General features: G+C 45.9%; 1 protein-coding gene across 3 annotated transcripts in view; it reads right to left on the bottom strand.

Annotated features, from left to right (window-relative positions):
* LOC138577868 (excitatory amino acid transporter 5-like) overlaps positions 1–17,871 on the bottom strand; it is a 518,879-nt gene that overhangs the window by 191,476 nt on the left and 309,532 nt on the right. For all 3 annotated transcript variants that reach the window (XM_069649661.1, XM_069649664.1, XM_069649663.1), the window contains exon 6: positions 15,377–15,476. In XM_069649661.1, the coding sequence (XP_069505762.1) occupies positions 15,377–15,476 (100 nt within the window). The remainder of the gene's footprint in view (positions 1–15,376; positions 15,477–17,871) is intronic.

Genomic DNA, 17,871 nt, shown 5'->3' with positions numbered 1-17,871 from the left:
CCTGCTTGCTTCTTTACCCTCACTCCCACTCCAGGCCGGTCAGTGCTCCATCAGCCATTTTGCCAATGGCTCTCTGAAGTGGTAAGCCATCTCACACCTATCATACCCTCCTCCAACAGACAAGGACACTTTGCCAGATGGTTCACGTCGACTCTCGAATCTCACAAAACCCAAAAGCACATCCTGGAATGCAGATGTCGGTGGACCCTTCACCACAGAATAGAACTTCATACAGCTAACAGATCAAAGCCTACAGGGCAGAAAGTCAGAAGGCTCAAAAATCATTTTACTGGAACAGAATCACCAATGCCCCTAACACCTTAAGGAAACTGTACAAGATCCTCTCAGAATTCAAGGCCCCTCCTTTACACCTCCTACTCCCCATCCCACTCCCAAGCAATCTGTGATGCTCTCTCTGACCACTTCCACAACACATCCATGGAAAGAGACCTCACCATTGGCTCTAAATTAGCCTTGCTCAAGCCCAACTCAAGCCCCACTCCCTTGCATCCACGCCCGGGCTCTCAAACCTGCTAGCCTCCCGCCTATTCTTCTCTTCCTTCTCGCCCAACTCCCATTCTGAATTTCTAAAGCGACCAGCTAGCAGCCATCCCTAAGTATCCACTGGAGATCCCTGCCCTGCTTCTCTTCTCAAAGAAATCTTTTCCTCAACCTGTGCCGACACCACTGCAAGATCGATCCTTAATACATATCTCACTTCAGTCACATTCTCAGCAGATTTCAAGACATCCCACATCAAACCCCTGCTGAAAAACCCTCTCTTGACCCCCTTCTGCTAGCCAACTACAGATCTATCTCATAAAAACGTTTGTTAGCAAAACATATTGACCCAACAGCCTAGACCCAGCTATGCCTTTCACAGAATCTAACCTCCTCCTCAACCTGCACCGTTCAGCATCAGACCGCTACGAGGAACTGAATTATGCCTAGTGTCCATCTGGGATTATCTCAAAAGAACCTCAGACTCAGAAGGTTGTGCCGCATTAATTCTTCTCGACCTCTCGGTGGCTTTTGACACTATTGACCACTGCACCTTCACAGGGAGAATCCACCCCCTCGGTATCAGGGATGCAGCTTTGAAGTGGATCTCCTCCTTCCTCTACAACTGATCCCAAATAACACACATGCCTCCCTTCTCATCGACTCTGCCCTGTCACCAACGGAGTACCACAGGGCGCTTCTGTCTCACCCCTGCTCTTTAACCTCTACCATGGCCCGCCATTGTCCGTTCACACGGTCTGTCTTGCTACAACTACACAGATGACACCCAGATCATCTTCAAGATCCCAAAGGATCCCTCCAACTCTATCCCTGACTTCACTTCTTGCCTCACAGAAGTAGATGTAAGGAACTCATGGTGGCAACAGTAAAGACAGACACAAGTGATCACAGTTCAAGGGTGTTTATTAAATTAAGTTTGCAGGTTGGAAAAACGACTAATGAAACCTAAAGCTAAGATGGGAGCAAGCTACGATCATCAAAATGAAAATAAGGCAGTCCTAGTGGCGTTGTGCCAAATAAAAGGGCCTATACTAACAAAAATACTTAGCTAATTAACAAAAAAGAGTGTGATAGGTTTCATAAGAAAGAAAGTGTCCACAAGTAATGTGTCAGGATACAGTAGTCGGGGTCTCCCTGCCCCATGTTTTGAGCATGCGATAAGGTGGAACCTCTGAGCACAGCACACTTCTCGGGCTTCCCCAGCATGAGACGACAGTTCCACTCTCAACCTTCAATAACCTTGATAGCCAAGTCTCTTTTCCTGCAATAAGTCTCTTGCCTTTGAGGATCGGAAAATAAAAAAACAAAAAAGTTACGTATATACGGTAGTTACAGTGATAATGGCTCACCCCTGGGTCACCCTCTTCTGGGTGTTAACCCCTTAAGAATCGTCCCCTGGGCCCCCCCTTTTCCGGTCATAAACAAAACAAATACAAAGTTCTTTTCAAAATGGACTTTTGGGGTGTTGACTTTCCACTCCAGGATCTCCCTCCTTCGGGTTCGGACCCCTCTCGGACGTCAGCCTCCCTCCTTTGGGTTCACTATGGTTTTTCCTTGGTTCAAAAATCTTAATGTCTTTTTAAGTAATTCTTCAGTTTTTGACCCTTTCTGTAGAAATTCCTCTGCCGGGTTCACTCTTGCCAACTTTTGCAAAACAGTTCACTGTGGACATCTCTCAGTCGGGTTCACTTCTGTCAACAAGCTGTTCATAGGGACTTCATGCTTTGCCGCTTTTTGTCAGCATTCCTCTGCCAGGTTCACTGTTGTCAACTTTATCAATCGTGCCTTTCTCAATCACCTGTCAGTAATTTTTCAGGATTTTTCTAGACCACTGTATGACCACTTTGAGCATCCCTTTGCGGCCTTCCCGTGGCCTTCTGGTGCTAGTAGTCTCAACAAACACCGGATTTACCAGAGTCTCTCGAGTAAGCACCCACGTGGTGCCGGATCCCTCTGCAGCTGGTCTCCCCTTTATTTTAACAGTTCTTTGAACTTCCCTTAAGTTGCTACTTTGCGGTTTTCATTCAGAACAGTTCAGGTTTTATATCGGTTCTCCCCACGACTCACCGGCTGTGATGAACCGCTTGGCTTTTCAGAATATCTGGAGTCAAGGCTTGTACCATGGTAGCAGATGCCTCCCTCGGTCCTGCTTATCAGCGGAGGCACGCTTTGTGCACCATTGACATCTCCTGCAACACATTTAAGCTATTGTCCGCCGTTTTACAATTCCTTCTGCTGAGGTTTCGCAGGTCTGGTTGGAAAGGGCAAGGTTGCGTCTCTCCTTGTCAGCCTCTCGATATTCACCATCTTTTTCCTCCTTTTGAACTGCCGTGCTTGGATAGCTGTCTCATTGTGCGGTCTGCTTTGCTTGTCACGTGCTGTTGTCCTCTACCTTTTATCCCTGTGGGGAGGAGAAAGGGCTGTCAGGTGTGTGTGTGATTCTGGTTAATTGCCTGACTCTGCCCAACCCTTGTGTCGGGACATGTCAGGTAAACAGTTTTAGCATTAGCCCAAGTGTTCGTGTTCGAAAAAGAGGGTGGTAGGATTTTGGAGTATCCTCCAGGGTAGAATGGAGAAAAGGTATTTTTGGAAAGGTAAGATTGGTGGGGTGTATGAATCAAATGAGAATGACCGGAGTTCTTATCGTGACCTGAATAGGTGGGAATTGTGGGAATGGTAGTGTGTTGTCAAAGCAGACTGGGAGTTCGGAAAATAAAAAAGAGAAGAATGACTGGGAGTATTCAGATAGGAAACAGGTAAAATGGGGATTCTGGGATTTATACTTTTTGGGTGACACCGGGTATTGGACCTTAGAGGATTGGTTATGTACGGAGGGGTTGTTGGATCTAGGCAGGAGACTTTTAATAGGAGGAAGCGAGGCAGATGTAATATAATCTATAAAGATCTTAGGGATGCCGTCCTCCTCTCCTTCTTCCTCTCTGGTGCCATACAGCGTCTCACCTGGGGCATATCTCTGGGCATAACCCTGGGCTCCCCAACCCATGTGACCCCCCTCGCTGGTCCACCCCAAGGGTTGGGATATGAGAGCGCTAGCCCTTCCTTGGCCACCTGAATAGATAGTCTTGAGGTCTAATTGGGAGAATACCCCCAGGTTTCTCACAAAGACCACTGGATGACGGCTAACCACCTCCTTCTCAGCCCCAGAAAATCTGAAATCATAATCTGTGGGAAGACTGCATTCTTCCTCAACACACCCCTTGGCCGTCCGCTCTAGGCCCCCTCCCCCTACTTCCAACACAGTAAAGAACCTTGAATACACCATGGACTCAGATCTGACACTATCTCAGCACATCAACTCTCTGTGTCACAATCCTGCTATCTACACCTATGCATTTTCTGATGCATCTTCCCCTACCTTAGTTAGCCAGACATAGTGGCTGCAATCATGAGATTTGTCTATCTCGCCTAGACTATACCAGCACCTATAGCATGGCCCCCCTCATCACAACTTAGAAAACTCCAATGGATCCAAAACACTGCAGCTAGGCTCCTTCTTGCTTTAGGCCCTAGACACCACATCACACCTGCCCTCTGTTTCCTTCACTGGCTTGCGGTCAGGTGACTGTCCACATTCAAGGCTATGTGCATCACCCACCAGGCCCAGAATATCTACAACACAAGCTCACCCGTTACAAAGCCAAGAGAAACCTGAGATCAGACACAGCTGTCCTCTTTGTCATCCTTTTCACCAAATATACCAGAACAGAATAGCGGGATCTTCCTTCTCCGTCCAAGTACCCACCATATGAAACTCTATCCATTTTAGCATCTGGAGGTATCATTTCACCTTCTGGAAGGTACTCACGACCTGGATCTTCCCTTCTGCATCATCCACCTCTTGGGTGAACTTTCACCCCCAGACAGCTATTATTATCATTTCTTATTTATGTATTTCTTGAGCGCAAACCACGGCCCGGAGGCATCTGGGCACTAAAGCTGACCGGTGAAGCAGCAAGATAGTATGCCTTAAAATAGAAATGTTTGAAGAGCAGATGATCGGAGATCCTTCGCGAGCCTTGGGAAAGAGTATTCCACAAAACAAGAGCGAGTACAGAGAAAGAACATCCTCCAGACTGTGACCTACGGAAGCACAGAACTACTAATAGATTTTGAGAAGCTGGTCACAATCTTCATGAAGGAACATAGCCAATAAGCTTTGACTGAAGGAAACCAGGACCTACAGATTTAACAATTGATGTACGATACACAAAACCTTAAACTTGATCCGGCTTCTCACCGGAAGCCAGTGAAGCTCAGCCAATAGCCTAGTGGAGTGAGAAAGTCTGGGAGAGTTTACGGCTAAACGTGCTGCAGAATTTCACTGGATCTGGAGCCTCTGGACGAAAAAGTCAGGCTGCCCAAGGTAGATGCAATTCCAATAGTCCAGAGAGCCCATGATAGAGGCAATGACTAGTGAGGATCGGCATTGAAATGGCAAAAAAGGCAGGACTTTCCTCAGGAGTTTCAACCTAAGAATACCGGTGTTACAAATTGAAGCAATCCGAGCTTCATGCGAGGCAGAAGGGAGAAGTTGTATCCCTAGGCTCTTCGCACTAGGGCCGGACACTGGCACAAAGAATTTGGCCAAAAGTCTGAATTCCAAAAGGAAGGAGAATCTGTAGAGCGGACCACCGGGATCTCAGTCTTCTCCCTGTTATGTTTTAGCCAGTTTCTGGCCATCCAAAACACGATCTCAGTAAGACACTCCTTAAGTCTGGAAGGAGGATCTGAGACCGGGCCCAAGGCAGAAAACCAGCTTAGAGACATTGGCATAGCTATAAAAACAAATGCTGTAGGAGGAGATGAGGTCAGCAAGTGGCCGTAAATAAAGATGAAAAAGTACTTTACTTTATATACTCTGAGGAGTCAAGCTTTACATTATTTATGTATTAAGACAAAGTTAGGATGCAAACCCTATTTTGATTGGATTAGATGCCCATGTAAATATGTTTTATTTGTTAAATTCAGGTTTGATATGCTACCTTTATCAAATCTAGAAGCAAAATGGCAACCTTACCAGTTGAATAAGGGTAAGAGATGTACATTACTTATTGAAACCATTTTGCATTTTTTATTTCAGTGCCCTACTTACATACTAACTAGCGTGAGCTGGCGCTGAGTAGTAAGAGTAATGTTTTTACAGCCATGTATGGGTATCACTACATATTATCCCCACCAAAAATATTGCCCTATATATGGTCGTCGGGAACGACCATAGGTGATATTTTTTGCTCCTTTAAAAATAATGCAGGGGTTGCGGGGGAGTCCCTCGCAGGTTCCATGCCTTAATATCGCCGCAAAAATATGGCGAATTTTTTGTATGGCGATATTTTTGTGGGGATAAGTTTGGTATCACTAACAAAAATACAGGACATTATCGGAATAATGTTGGATATTTAAGAGTTCATGAACTGTTTTTAAGATCTTTAGAAGTATTTATTTTAGACCATTGTTGTTTCATTGTAATATTGTTTGCTTTTATGGATAGTTGTAGTCTGAATTAGGCTATTTATTGATTGATTGAAAGACTTTGACCAGAAGCTGTATTTCCAGGAGTTGCAGCCCAGAGACTCTGTACTTATCTGCAGGTTGGGAAAACGAGGAGTGGAAAGGCTTCATGATAAGTGTTAGTTAACACCCCACGTTAGTCAACACCCCACATCATAGACCACGAGCTACCGATTCTTCCAGTATATTGGGCCTGCACAGAAATAAATGTGAACCCCTGGAACAGGAAGTACAGATACCATCTGAAACACATGAAAAAGGCACTACCACCAAAATACCAGCAAGAACAACAAGTGACAGAATGAGTACAGCGAAGCGATTGACATAACAGAGTCTGTGATTATTATGTGGTTTATGATGAAACCTACAAAGGATTGAGATGAGAGTTAGGGATTCATATTTTTATAGTTTCAATGCCATGACTTTTATATTATTGTTTTAAATTCATTTTGCAATGCACTTTACTTCATTTAACAAAATTAATCTTATAACTGTTGCGTTTTGCAGCATAATTATTCTACAAAACATATAGGTGCTCATTACGCGTTTGGTGGTAATATAGCAGTAATTCTGCCAACAAGCAATTACCGTTTCCGCCCTGGTGTGTGGCAGAATTACTGCTGTATTACAACTCGGCAGGAGCACGCACCCACCGTTGGCGGTACCGCTAATTCTGTCTGGCAGAATTACTGCCAAAAACTAAGCAGATGACGGTAATTCAGCCGATATTCAGCGGAATTACGGTTACTGCAGGGTCAGTCCGCACTAAATCCGCAACAGAAATAACGTCATCGCAGGAAAAAGAAGTATTGCTGCAGCTATCTATAAAAACACCATCCACTGAATATCAACCTGTAGGAGTGCCATCCATCCCCAGAGGCAATCCCAATAATGTCTACTGGGAAAGGCAAGTCAAAGGTACCAGATATGCGAGTGCAGAAACCCAAATTCAACAATCAGGAGATAACAGCCCTGACAGAGCAGGTGGTGGAAAATTATGAGGAGCTCTCTGGGTCACAGCAACGTTAGACCACCCAAAAGCACAAGAATGCCATCTGGGCAGACATAAGCCCAAGGTGGTGTTGTAGGCCATATCCCACGTGACAATGAGGACATGAAAAAGAGGTGGAATGACCCCAAGGCAAGAGTCTGCACCTAATTGCTAACCGCCTCAGGGGGATGGCTGCCAAAGGTGGAGGACCCTCTACAGCTGACCCAATGGGAGGAGATGGTCAGCAGCATCCTGCACATGATAGGCCTGTAGGGTGTGAGTTCAGCGGAGATCGGAGCCAGCAGCCAGGGAGAACCTGGTGAATAAATGAGTGAATGATTGGCCTATTTTAGAACAGCCTTAATGGCATGTAGACTGTACAAACTGCCATGCATCCAGGCAACAATAACCCTGACAATGCATGATTGATCCCTGCTACACTGTAGGCTATTACATCATGAGTCATGGAAGCCATAATCCCTCTTAAATTCCAACCATGTAGGATGACGAGAGCATGGCGATCAAAACAACCAATATCGAACTGCAAGTAATAAGAACTGTCACACATCTGCATTATGCCACAAAAGGGTAAACCTCACAAAAAGTCAAAGACCAAAGGACCAAATCTCATTTGTTGAGGGTGGGTGACAGTGAGATTTTACAAACATGGTTCTGAATCATTTCTGTTTTATGCATCAACCACGTGGTACTGGCATACATTGAGTTTGTCTAAATATGAGTTAGATAGGGCTAGCAGTGCAAGATCAGGACTGTGCATGTCTGAATTGGTTCGCCCTACATCTACAGCCTTTCCCGTGTTTGTAAAATCTCACTGTCACCCATCCTACCTATGCAGCATCATTCCTCATGTGTTTGTCTATGCACTGACGTTACCCTTGCAATTGGCACTATGGAGATCGCGCCTATGACCATGCATGGGCAGGGAATGGCTTGACAGGGTACAATGTCCATTCATCCCCGTTTTTTTTTTTTTTCAGGATTTGTTTACGCCGTTTTTTTACCGCAAACACCCATCGGAAAATATAGGGGGCGGGGTAAAGGGATATAAGGTGTAGGGGGGCGTGGGGACTCAATTGTAAATAGGTGGGAAGTGGATTTGGAGGGCATAACCCCTGCAACAAAAACAAAACAAAATTCAATGAGTTTTTGCAGCAAAAAATCGGTGGCAAAAAATGCTGCAATAAAAAGGGCATTGAAACTTTGCCAGGTGCCGTGCTTGGTGTCACTGATTGTGTTCGGCTACCTTGCATGCCAGGATGTCCTGTGTAAGTCAGTCATGGCTCATCGCCTATTCATTGCTTTCTTGGTCAGGCATCATGGGACTTGTAGTTTGCTCACATTACTTCTCATTCCGTTCTCCATGTGTGTCACAGTGCTATCTCTTTGTCAGATTGACTACTACTACTTACCGACAAGTCAGGTACATGGTCGTCTGGTGTGTCCAAGCGATGGAGTGTCACTAATTGGTTTGTCTGTCAGTGTCCAAGGGGCTGGGCGGACACGTGGTATGGGTGCGCTCCGCAGCACACGACTCTTGCACCTTTGTGCTGCCTGTCTCCTTCCCTCCTGCTGAGGTCTCACATGCTGCTGTAGCTGGATTTATAGTAGCAGGCTGTGGATCCCATAACCGACGTCTGACTGTGGCTGCATGTTGCTTGGATGTGTGTTTGGGGAATGTGTGGGCCTCATACACTCCTCCTGATTTGGATTCGGTGCACCTGTGGCTTGATTTCCATCACCTGTGTGCATATACCACCTCCTTCTATGTGGAGGTAACTGAACTCTGTTATTGACTGAATAACAGCCGATTTTCAGTGGTAATTCAGCAGTCCGCCAGTGGAATTAGCGGCAAGTCTGTAACTCGGCGTTGTGGTTAAAGTAGCAGTAATTCCGTTACTGGCACTTTTTACTTTTACTTCTTACCGCCAAACTCGTAATGAGTCCTTTGTACTTTCCTATTCTTTTCTTTAAAACAGCACAAACATAGCAAAGATGTCAGACACAAATGGTACCTGAAGGCGAGAGGGAAGAACGATGTGACGAGGGGGGAAGAAGGCACTTTAAATGATTATTCAAATTTTAGGAAACCACCTCATACCACAAGATCATTCCCCCCATATTACATGCCATTTGCAGTGTGTTCTAACAAGGACTCACCTAGGTCGTGTACATCAATCTCACTGGACACTGTGATTATGTTCTGCATGTTTGGGTCCACATTAGCAATGTGACCATGTGCCATCCCTCTGCAGACACACCTGCAGGCACTGACTCCACCTTACTTACCCAAAACTATCACTTTAGTTTTATCAACATTAATATAAAGACATTGGGCCTCATTACGAGTATGCTGGTCGGTAACAACGGTGCCGGTAGTCTCACCTGGTGGGCGTAATGGCACCCTCTCGCAGACCTTGATGGATGCACTGGCACTATTGCTCACATGGCCGGTTTATCCGTCCTCCTCATTCCAATTCAGTCCAATGGGACTGGAATGGGAAAGGGGAGTAATTCCTTCCGGCACCCGGCAATGGGGAATTACCGGGCCAGCCGGGGCTGTAATGCCCCGGTAAGTCCCCATCGCCGGGTCATAATGACGCCCATTGGGCCTCATTACAAGTGTGCCGGTCCGGTAACAATGGTACCGGTAAGCCTACCGGCAATGTTGTTATCGGACCGGCACACTCCAAGTCTGCCTGTCGGAATTGCTGTGCCTAGCAGGTCTAAACCTGCCGAGCACAGCGGCCACGGTAGGCAGACTTTCACAGAATCATTGGCACCGTTATTAACGGTGCTGGTGCTTCTGTGTTCCCCACTCCCACAAAGTGCTATGGGACTCTATGGGAATGGGGAACAACAATTTACCGGTGCCTGATTTCCTGGACTGCCGGGGTTGTAATGCCCCAGTGTTTCTGGCAAGCCAGGCACTGGTAAAATTCACAAGTCCCGCAGCAAGCTTCTGGTTTTATCAGCATGCCGGTCTGGTAACAATGGTGCCGGTACGCCTACCGGCAGCATTGTTACCAGACAGGCACACTCCAAGTCTGCCTGCCGGAGTTGCTGTGCCTGGCAGGTCTGACCCTGCCGGGCACAGCGGCAACAGTAGGCAGACTTTCATGGAAGCACTGGCACCGTTATGAACGGTGCCGGTGCTTCCGTGTTCCCCACTCCCATAGAGTCCTAGAGGACTCTATGGGAATTGGGAACAACATTTTACCGGCGCCTGACTTCCCGGACCGCCAGGGTTGTAATGCCACGGTGATTCCGGCAAGCCAGGTGCCAGTAAAATTCATAAGTCCGGCGGCAAACTGCAGGTTTGACGGGCACAGTTACCACCGGACTTGTAATGAGGCCCATTGCCCCTACAGTAGGTCACAAATCCTTCAAATAAACCTTTCAAGGCCATATCGTTACAGCCCAATAACTCTGCGACAAATGTAAAGAGTTAGACAGGGGCAGTATGATCCCCAAATGATGAACCAATCTAGCTCAATGACTTATGATCATTGTTCAAATCATAACTCAAAAGGTTAAATTGAGTGGGGGGCAGTACTCACTATTTCAATTGGTCTAGTGCTTTCAATGCTTGCACCAAGATGGACACAACGCTAAGGCTGTTTGATGACAGAGTCTAATAAAATCTAGAACTGCATGCTCCATCCCTTCTGTAGCCATTGTCTCCCGTAGTCAATCTGTTTTTACAAAATTGAATACTGCTGCTTTGAGATTAAAACAAATGTAATCCAGACGCTCATTCCTAAATTTATAGGGCAGAAATGGGGTGAAGTCTAAATGCTTGGTCTATGGTCCTGATTCCCTGAAACCTGCTTAGGCAAGGCTGACAGGATGTCCTAAAATTTAAACCGATAATGTACACTGGTCCCCATAATCCTGGGGCTGTAGTTACATGGAGCATTGTTGCTTCCCCTTTTGAATATTGAGTAATGATTGGCAGATTTCCTTGTATCAGGAATGAGTCCACTCTTAATTACTGTGCTCTTTACCAGTCCTCCAGGCGAGACACTGTCCGCTGCTTCAGTGAAGCCCCTTCAGTGGATGGTCAGGCTCTGGATGGCTCCATCGATGCTGTATCAATGCTTGTAAATCCCATTGACGGCAATGCAGGACCATAGTGGAGGACAATGACTGGTTTGGCCATCAGTCTAGGGGAGGAAGGCACCCGATGAAGGTCTTTCCTGGTCGCTGAAGAAGATCCAGTGATTCCCCCATGTATAGCTTTGACAATGCAAGTTTCTTAGCAGAAGTTCTTCGACTCCCCTCTTCTGGTTCCAGTGGGTGACATTCATAATGGCTCTGGACCCTCTATTTTTAGCCAAAATCTGAGCTACAGGCTGCCCCACCCTATCAATGGGAAGACTCTGCACCCTTCAAGCAGGCAGTGGCTATCTAATCATGGACAGCCAGCTGCACAACATCTGCCTAGCAACAGACATCCCCTTTCCAGAATGTGGATTGGGACTAGTCTGTCCCCCTCCCCATTCCAGTCAGTTCCAAGCACACAAAGTGCTGACTATGGGGGTCATTCTGAGGTGGGCGGTAAGAGATGCCAGGCACCGTTAAGGAGACTGGTGCCGGTAATCCCTTACCGCCCCATTCCGAGGTCCCTTAGCCGGAAGCGTAAAGAATGTGTGATCTAACTAAAAGTCCTTTACGGTCCCGCTAAGGGACCAGGGCGCTAATAATGGGCCTGCTATTTGCGTGCCCGTTATTAGCGCCCTCCCCATTCCCATTGAGCCCTATAGGAGCTCAAATGGGAATGGGAAATGGTTAGTTCAATGGGGATTTACCGGTCCCTCCAGGGTCGGAATGCACCGGTAAGTCCCCATTGAACCAGACCGGTGCCGGACCCGGTATTGGAGGCAGCCATGGCGTGATAGCGCAATGGCTACCTCCAATCTCGGAATGACCCCCTATGAATTGAAGGCAGGATGCTATGAAAATGCATTGCCTTATTTGGTAGTCTCCCAACTCAGAGGACAGAAAGATGGCCAAAAGAAAGATGGCACAAAGTCCAGGGGCCTCATTACGAGGAAGGCGATAGAGGGTTAACAGCACCGGTAGAGCTGCCGGCGCTGTTAACCCACTACCGCCTCATTATGAGGTCTGCTCGCGTGTCCCGCTAAGGGCGTCTGGTAAAACCAGGCATCCGTAGCGGGACCCGCTAGTAGACCAGGATGCTAACAACGCGCCCGTCATTAATGTGCCCGTTGTTAGCATCCTCCCCATTCCCATTGAGCCCTATGGGGGCTCAAATCGGAATGAGGATGTACTAGGTCTGGGTCTCAGGAAAGGGAATTACTGGGCGCTCCAAGGTCAGAATGGCCCGGTAATTCCTCATTCCTGGAACCCGGACCCGGTACCCGGTATGGGGGTAGCCATGCTGCTAAAAGCGGCATGGCAAACCTCCATACTTGTAATGAGGCCCCAGGTCTTGTATCACGAGGAGCAACCATTTTGAGAATGCAGTGCTCAAAATGGCAATAGTGCAGTATAAAGAATGGGGCACGGCAGTGCACTGGAAAAAAAGTGTAAAAATGTTTTCATCTCCACCAGCCTGTACCGTGTACACCGCAAATGTATCAAAAATTAAAAGGAACGGAAATTGTCCCTTTAACAATCCACTGAATGTGATCTTCTGTTACAATGTAAAAATACATGGAAAGAACTTGGGAAAAACTGTCTTTGCACTGCCAGCTATAGGGACGGACTGGTGCCCCCTAAAAGCATATATATTTCCGATAAAACTATATTTAACATGCATTGACTTTGGCCATGCGAGCCTCCTCCTAACTCTCAATCAGGGGCCTGAACAGCTGAAGGACCACTGCCCAAAGAAAAGAATGCATTATCCACGCCCTCCAATAGCAATAGCAGACTTCCTGCACGTGGTGCTTTTCGTCCACATATGCTTTTGCAGTATATTTAGCTCCCCCTGTTTAGTGCTAAAGCACATCCAAGCTGCCTACACCAATGGTGGGGCTAAATCGTGTTGATAAACGGCACCCACGAGCCAGAATTCATGGTGGCGCTAAAGAGCCAACTGTGACTCAAAACTAAAGGTTGTGATAAATTGCCATCTACGTGCCAAAAAAGAAGCCACCTTTTAGGATGTTTGCATCCTTGTTCTGCCTCCACAAGAGACCCCTCTCTCGACACACCACATCGCCACATAGCTTAGGCATGTATCTTGGTAAAGGGCCATTTATAAGCCAACATCTTTTTACAAGCTTCCTCATGCCATCATACTGCTGGTATGTTCTGGAGGACTACGAGTGCCATTATGATTAAGCTTTATTTATCTGCATGCCCATGGAGATGAACACGACCACCACCATGTTGCCTTTCTGCGATAGGCTTCCCAGTACTGGAAGTCCACTTTTGTACGAGAACATGCATCAGATTTGGACCTCTACGTTTAATTGGCTAAAAGAAAACAGCCATCACACTATCACCAGGATGCTGTAATCTTCCAGGTGTGCCTGCAGGTGAAAAAAGAGCACTCATATTTTGGGAGGTTGTGACCTTTTCAAATACTGGCAATGACATGACAAACAAGGATGGGGCTTTTAAGCTGTATGTGGATCCTTTGAGAAGGCAGCAGAGTGTGTTCAGTTCAGTATAAACTTTATTTCCATGATAAAATACAGCCATAAAGCAAACCATATAATAACATCAAACTTTCAACAATACGTTAAAATACATAAATAACTTGACAAAATCTGCAATATAAACGAGAATACACATAAATCAATTCGCATTTTCATGTTAATTCCATTTGATTGTGTATTCTAAGTGCCCAGACAGCGCACATATTGTAAAACTGCCCTTGTATAGCAAGGAGTAGTAAGAGAAAAAACAAGGCTGAGCGACTATGTTTGAACCCACGCTCCTTTAAAGTAGGGATTTAAAAATTCTTCCTTGGGATTTTGTATTGTGGCCAGCAGAGCAAAAAGTGCGAAATTGATTCAGCAGGTTGGACGGTATTCCGGTGGTAAATACGCTGGAATACTGCCCCAATGGAATTACCGTTACTCCCACCTGGTCTGGCGAAAGTGGTTGTGGTAGAATAGGTCCCCATTAATTTGGAGTCCACAGGAATTACCGGAGCAGTAATGCTCCGATTTTTGCTAATATTTCGGCCGAAAGTGGGAGGATTTACCCCCAGCGTGATGCTGGAGGTAAATCCCCCACTCCAGGGCCCAACTCGTAATATGATGGAGCGTGAAAAGTGGCAGTAATTCTGTTACTTCGAGAGAAAAGACCAAAGCTAATTAGCCTTAGGTGTGGGCCGCACACCCTCTTAGCCACTCTGGGTTAATTGTATTCTTCCAATGCTTATGGTACTTAAAATAAATGACGGCATTCGATTTTTTCATTAATTCGAAAATTTGGTTCGAAATTAAGTTTTAAATCGGTTGTGATTGAAAATGTTATGACTTTACAGAGCGCATCGTGTTCAAGGAAGATGCGAACGACATTCGCATGACAGGTTAAAATGGTTTACCATACCAGCAATTACCCCGGGGAGTCTTATGGGACTCCATGGAATGGGGAATGACTGCCATTCCGACTGTCAATGACTGCCTGTCGGAATTAACAGCTCCTAGTGACCCTCTAAGGGGGTCATAACAAGTGCGACGGTAAGGGATTAACGGCACCGGTAAGCATGCCGGTGCCGTTAACCCCTTACCGCTGCATTACGAGGTCCCTTAGCGGGTCCCGCTAAGGACGGCTGGTTTTACCAGCCGCCCTTAGTGGGAGCCGCTAAGGGACCAGGGAGCTAATAACGGGCCTGTTATTAACGGGCCCGTTATTAGCTCCCTCCCCATTCCCATTGAGCCCTATGGGGGCTCAAATAGGAATGGGGATGGGTATTTTGAATGGGGACTTACCGGTGCCTCCAAGGTTGGAATGACCCAGTAAGTCCCCATTCAAGGAACCGGGACCCGGACACGAGTTTGGAGGCAGCCATGGCGCTAATAGCACCATGGCTACCTCCAAACTCGTAATGAGGCCCTAAATCTTGAATTGACTACCGTGTTCACTGACATGTTTGATGTAACACTTATCCTCTGTTGTTCACTACCAAGTATGAACATCTAGATAAAAACTCAGCATGTACATAAATAATACTTAGGGCCCATTTTACATGACAAAATTGATCGAGTTGCATGATCAGCTGATTGGCCTGCCAAGTGTACACATACAAGTTAGATCAGTTTCATTCTGGCCCCTAATCCTAGACACGAAAACAACACTTAGAACAAAACACATTTTAATTGTGTTACTTACCAAACAGCCACTGAAACAATTTTCATAACAGCTTCATTGAGACACTGACACACATTCACCAAAGGGGCTCCTCTGTCTCCCATTTTTCCCAGAAGAAGCCCTGAAACCAAAGATGAAACGTGTTTAAACATTCAAAATGAGTCTTCTTTAAAGGTGTGAAACTAACAGATAAGGAAATCTTCTGACAACACATACATACTTTTGGGAAGGAGAATAACTACTTTAAAATATATGTCTGAAAGGCACAAGTCCAATTTTCAATATGGGAGAGGCGGCTGCCATGCACTGTGCCTCAGTTCACTGTTAGTAGTTCTGACACAAGCTTCACTAGGAGCCGACGCCCATCGTCCAAAATGCTATATAAACACTTATAAAAGGTTACAGTTTGTTAGAAATAGTCTCTGTAAATGTAACCTGAATTAATTAAAAAAGGTCACATTTTTGCAATTCGTCAAAAGAAATCTGTTAACAGCTTCTGTCTGTCCATCGATGGTCACAAATGTAAAGAGGTAGAAATGAAAAGTTCTGAAAATCCCAGCAGAGAAGGACAACCTGATACATCCAGTCCACCTCCCCTGAACCTACCAACAACAAAATCGCACCAGCTGTAGTCTCCAGCTTTTCCCATGCGTCTCCGCCACTTAGGTATCCATCTCACCTTTCCTTTGCACTTTTTATGGGATAGGACGAAAATGCCGAATCCTATCACTACGGACCCGAAAATGTCGGTATTTTTTGGTTGAATTTTTACACTTTTTCTCGCAGATATAGATGGTAAGTGGGGGGGTGGGGCTGAGAGGGGTCTCCCCAGCATTTATTTGTCAGAAAAAATGCAAACATTCGAGAAATTAAGACATTTTGGGGATTCACAGTAAAAACCGTGCAGTAATCACGTAGATCCCTTTTTATAAGATCCATTATCATTAGTAAAGGTGCATGATGGCTGATCCAGGGCTCCCAAAACATCTAAATTATACATCTCTCTGCACATCATTTAATGGAAAAATATTCCTCCCCATGGTAGAGAACTTCTAAAGTCAAGAGCCTTGAGGGCTTGTTTCTTTCTCTCCGGGGTTTTCTGGAATGCAAAACGTGAATGAATGCGTTATTGCAGCTAAGCATGTCTTCTGGATTCATGAGGGCATCTGGCTGAGAAAAGGAAGTGTCCTGGATAGAGGATACACCCTACCGTGGCACCTGACGATGTGCTTTTTCCAGGGTAAGAAAAGAGCGAGTTATGTAATGCTACTATAGGTATAGGTACGGCTCCTGGGTGAAAGGTATTTGTATTTAGGGGAGGTTAGAAGGTGAAGGAGGAACTAGTAAATGAGGGACTGCAAGGTATATATATGCTGAGGACATCAAGGAGTTTGAATCCTTTCAGGAAATGGCTTAGACCCATTACAGGGTGTCACAATGGGACAGGAGATTTCCCTAGGTCCCAGATGTGAGAGTCCAAAAAAGAATACTGGTTAGGCTTCCAGTTGCTCACCTCATGGTAGTAGTGGTTGAGGAATAAAGGCCAAGTTAACACTTTGTAATAAGCAATGTACAATGCATGAAGGGACCACGCCTGATGTCTCTTGGTGATACTGTTGTTCAGGTAAAGAGGGGCTTCTTTATAGATGCAGTGGTGGGCAATAGATGGGGTTTTAAAGTTGATACAGGTTTTAATAGGCAGCCAGTGAGCCTCACTGCGTGCTGCAGTGATATGATCAGATCGACGGAGCCCCAGTGCAGCACGTACTGCTTTATTTTGGAGGAGTTGGAACTTAGCGAGGTTGGTAGCAGAAGTGGCCTTGAGGCGAGCATTACATGTGCTTTTGCTCTTTCTGTTGAGGGCCAGATTGAGTGCTTGATTTTGTAATCATTGCAGGTCAGCGAGGAGTGGTGTGTGAGGATGCGTAGATTACACTGCACTAGTCCAGAAACACTATGACCAGTACACTAGCCTGAAAAGCGCAGCTCTATGGTCAGTATAAAGGAGTCATGTTTTATTACCTAGCAGGCGTCAGTGGGAGTTGGGGCTCTTAAAGGATGCCTTGATTTAGAAGGGGCCTGGCGCGTTTAAGCAAGATTCAAGGATTGCGCCAAAGTTTGTTACTTTCTTTGTTGTCGCTGTCATTCTAATTCTGACGGCTGTCCCTGGTTCACATGTTCACTAGGTGGGGCAATGGGTATTTTCTCGTTCATCTGTGTAATGGTCTTTTGCTGGTTAATGTGAGCATTCTTCCTGGTGGACGCCTTCTACTGCAGCGGACACACAGAAGATCCACTAGCATAAAGAGAGATCTATCATTTATACCATTGTAAGGCCACTTCAAAACACTGTGAACAGACAGCCAACAGAGACCATAGAAAACAGAATTAGATAACAAAGTATATTAGAGGCTTCATTTAGGGCTAAATATGAAGTTATGTTGAAGGCAATGTGAGCTTATGTTGAGCGTATGTGATAGCTTTGTGGAAGCTGCATGGTGGGTTTTGTTGATTCG

This window comes from Ambystoma mexicanum, chromosome 1p (genome assembly GCF_040938575.1).
Source record: "Ambystoma mexicanum isolate Mex_15411 chromosome 1p, UKY_AmexF1_1, whole genome shotgun sequence".
Classification (NCBI taxonomy): domain Eukaryota; kingdom Metazoa; phylum Chordata; class Amphibia; order Caudata; family Ambystomatidae; genus Ambystoma; species Ambystoma mexicanum.
The sequence above is the reverse complement of the archived record's forward strand: the minus strand, read 5'-3'. Positions and strand labels throughout refer to the sequence as shown.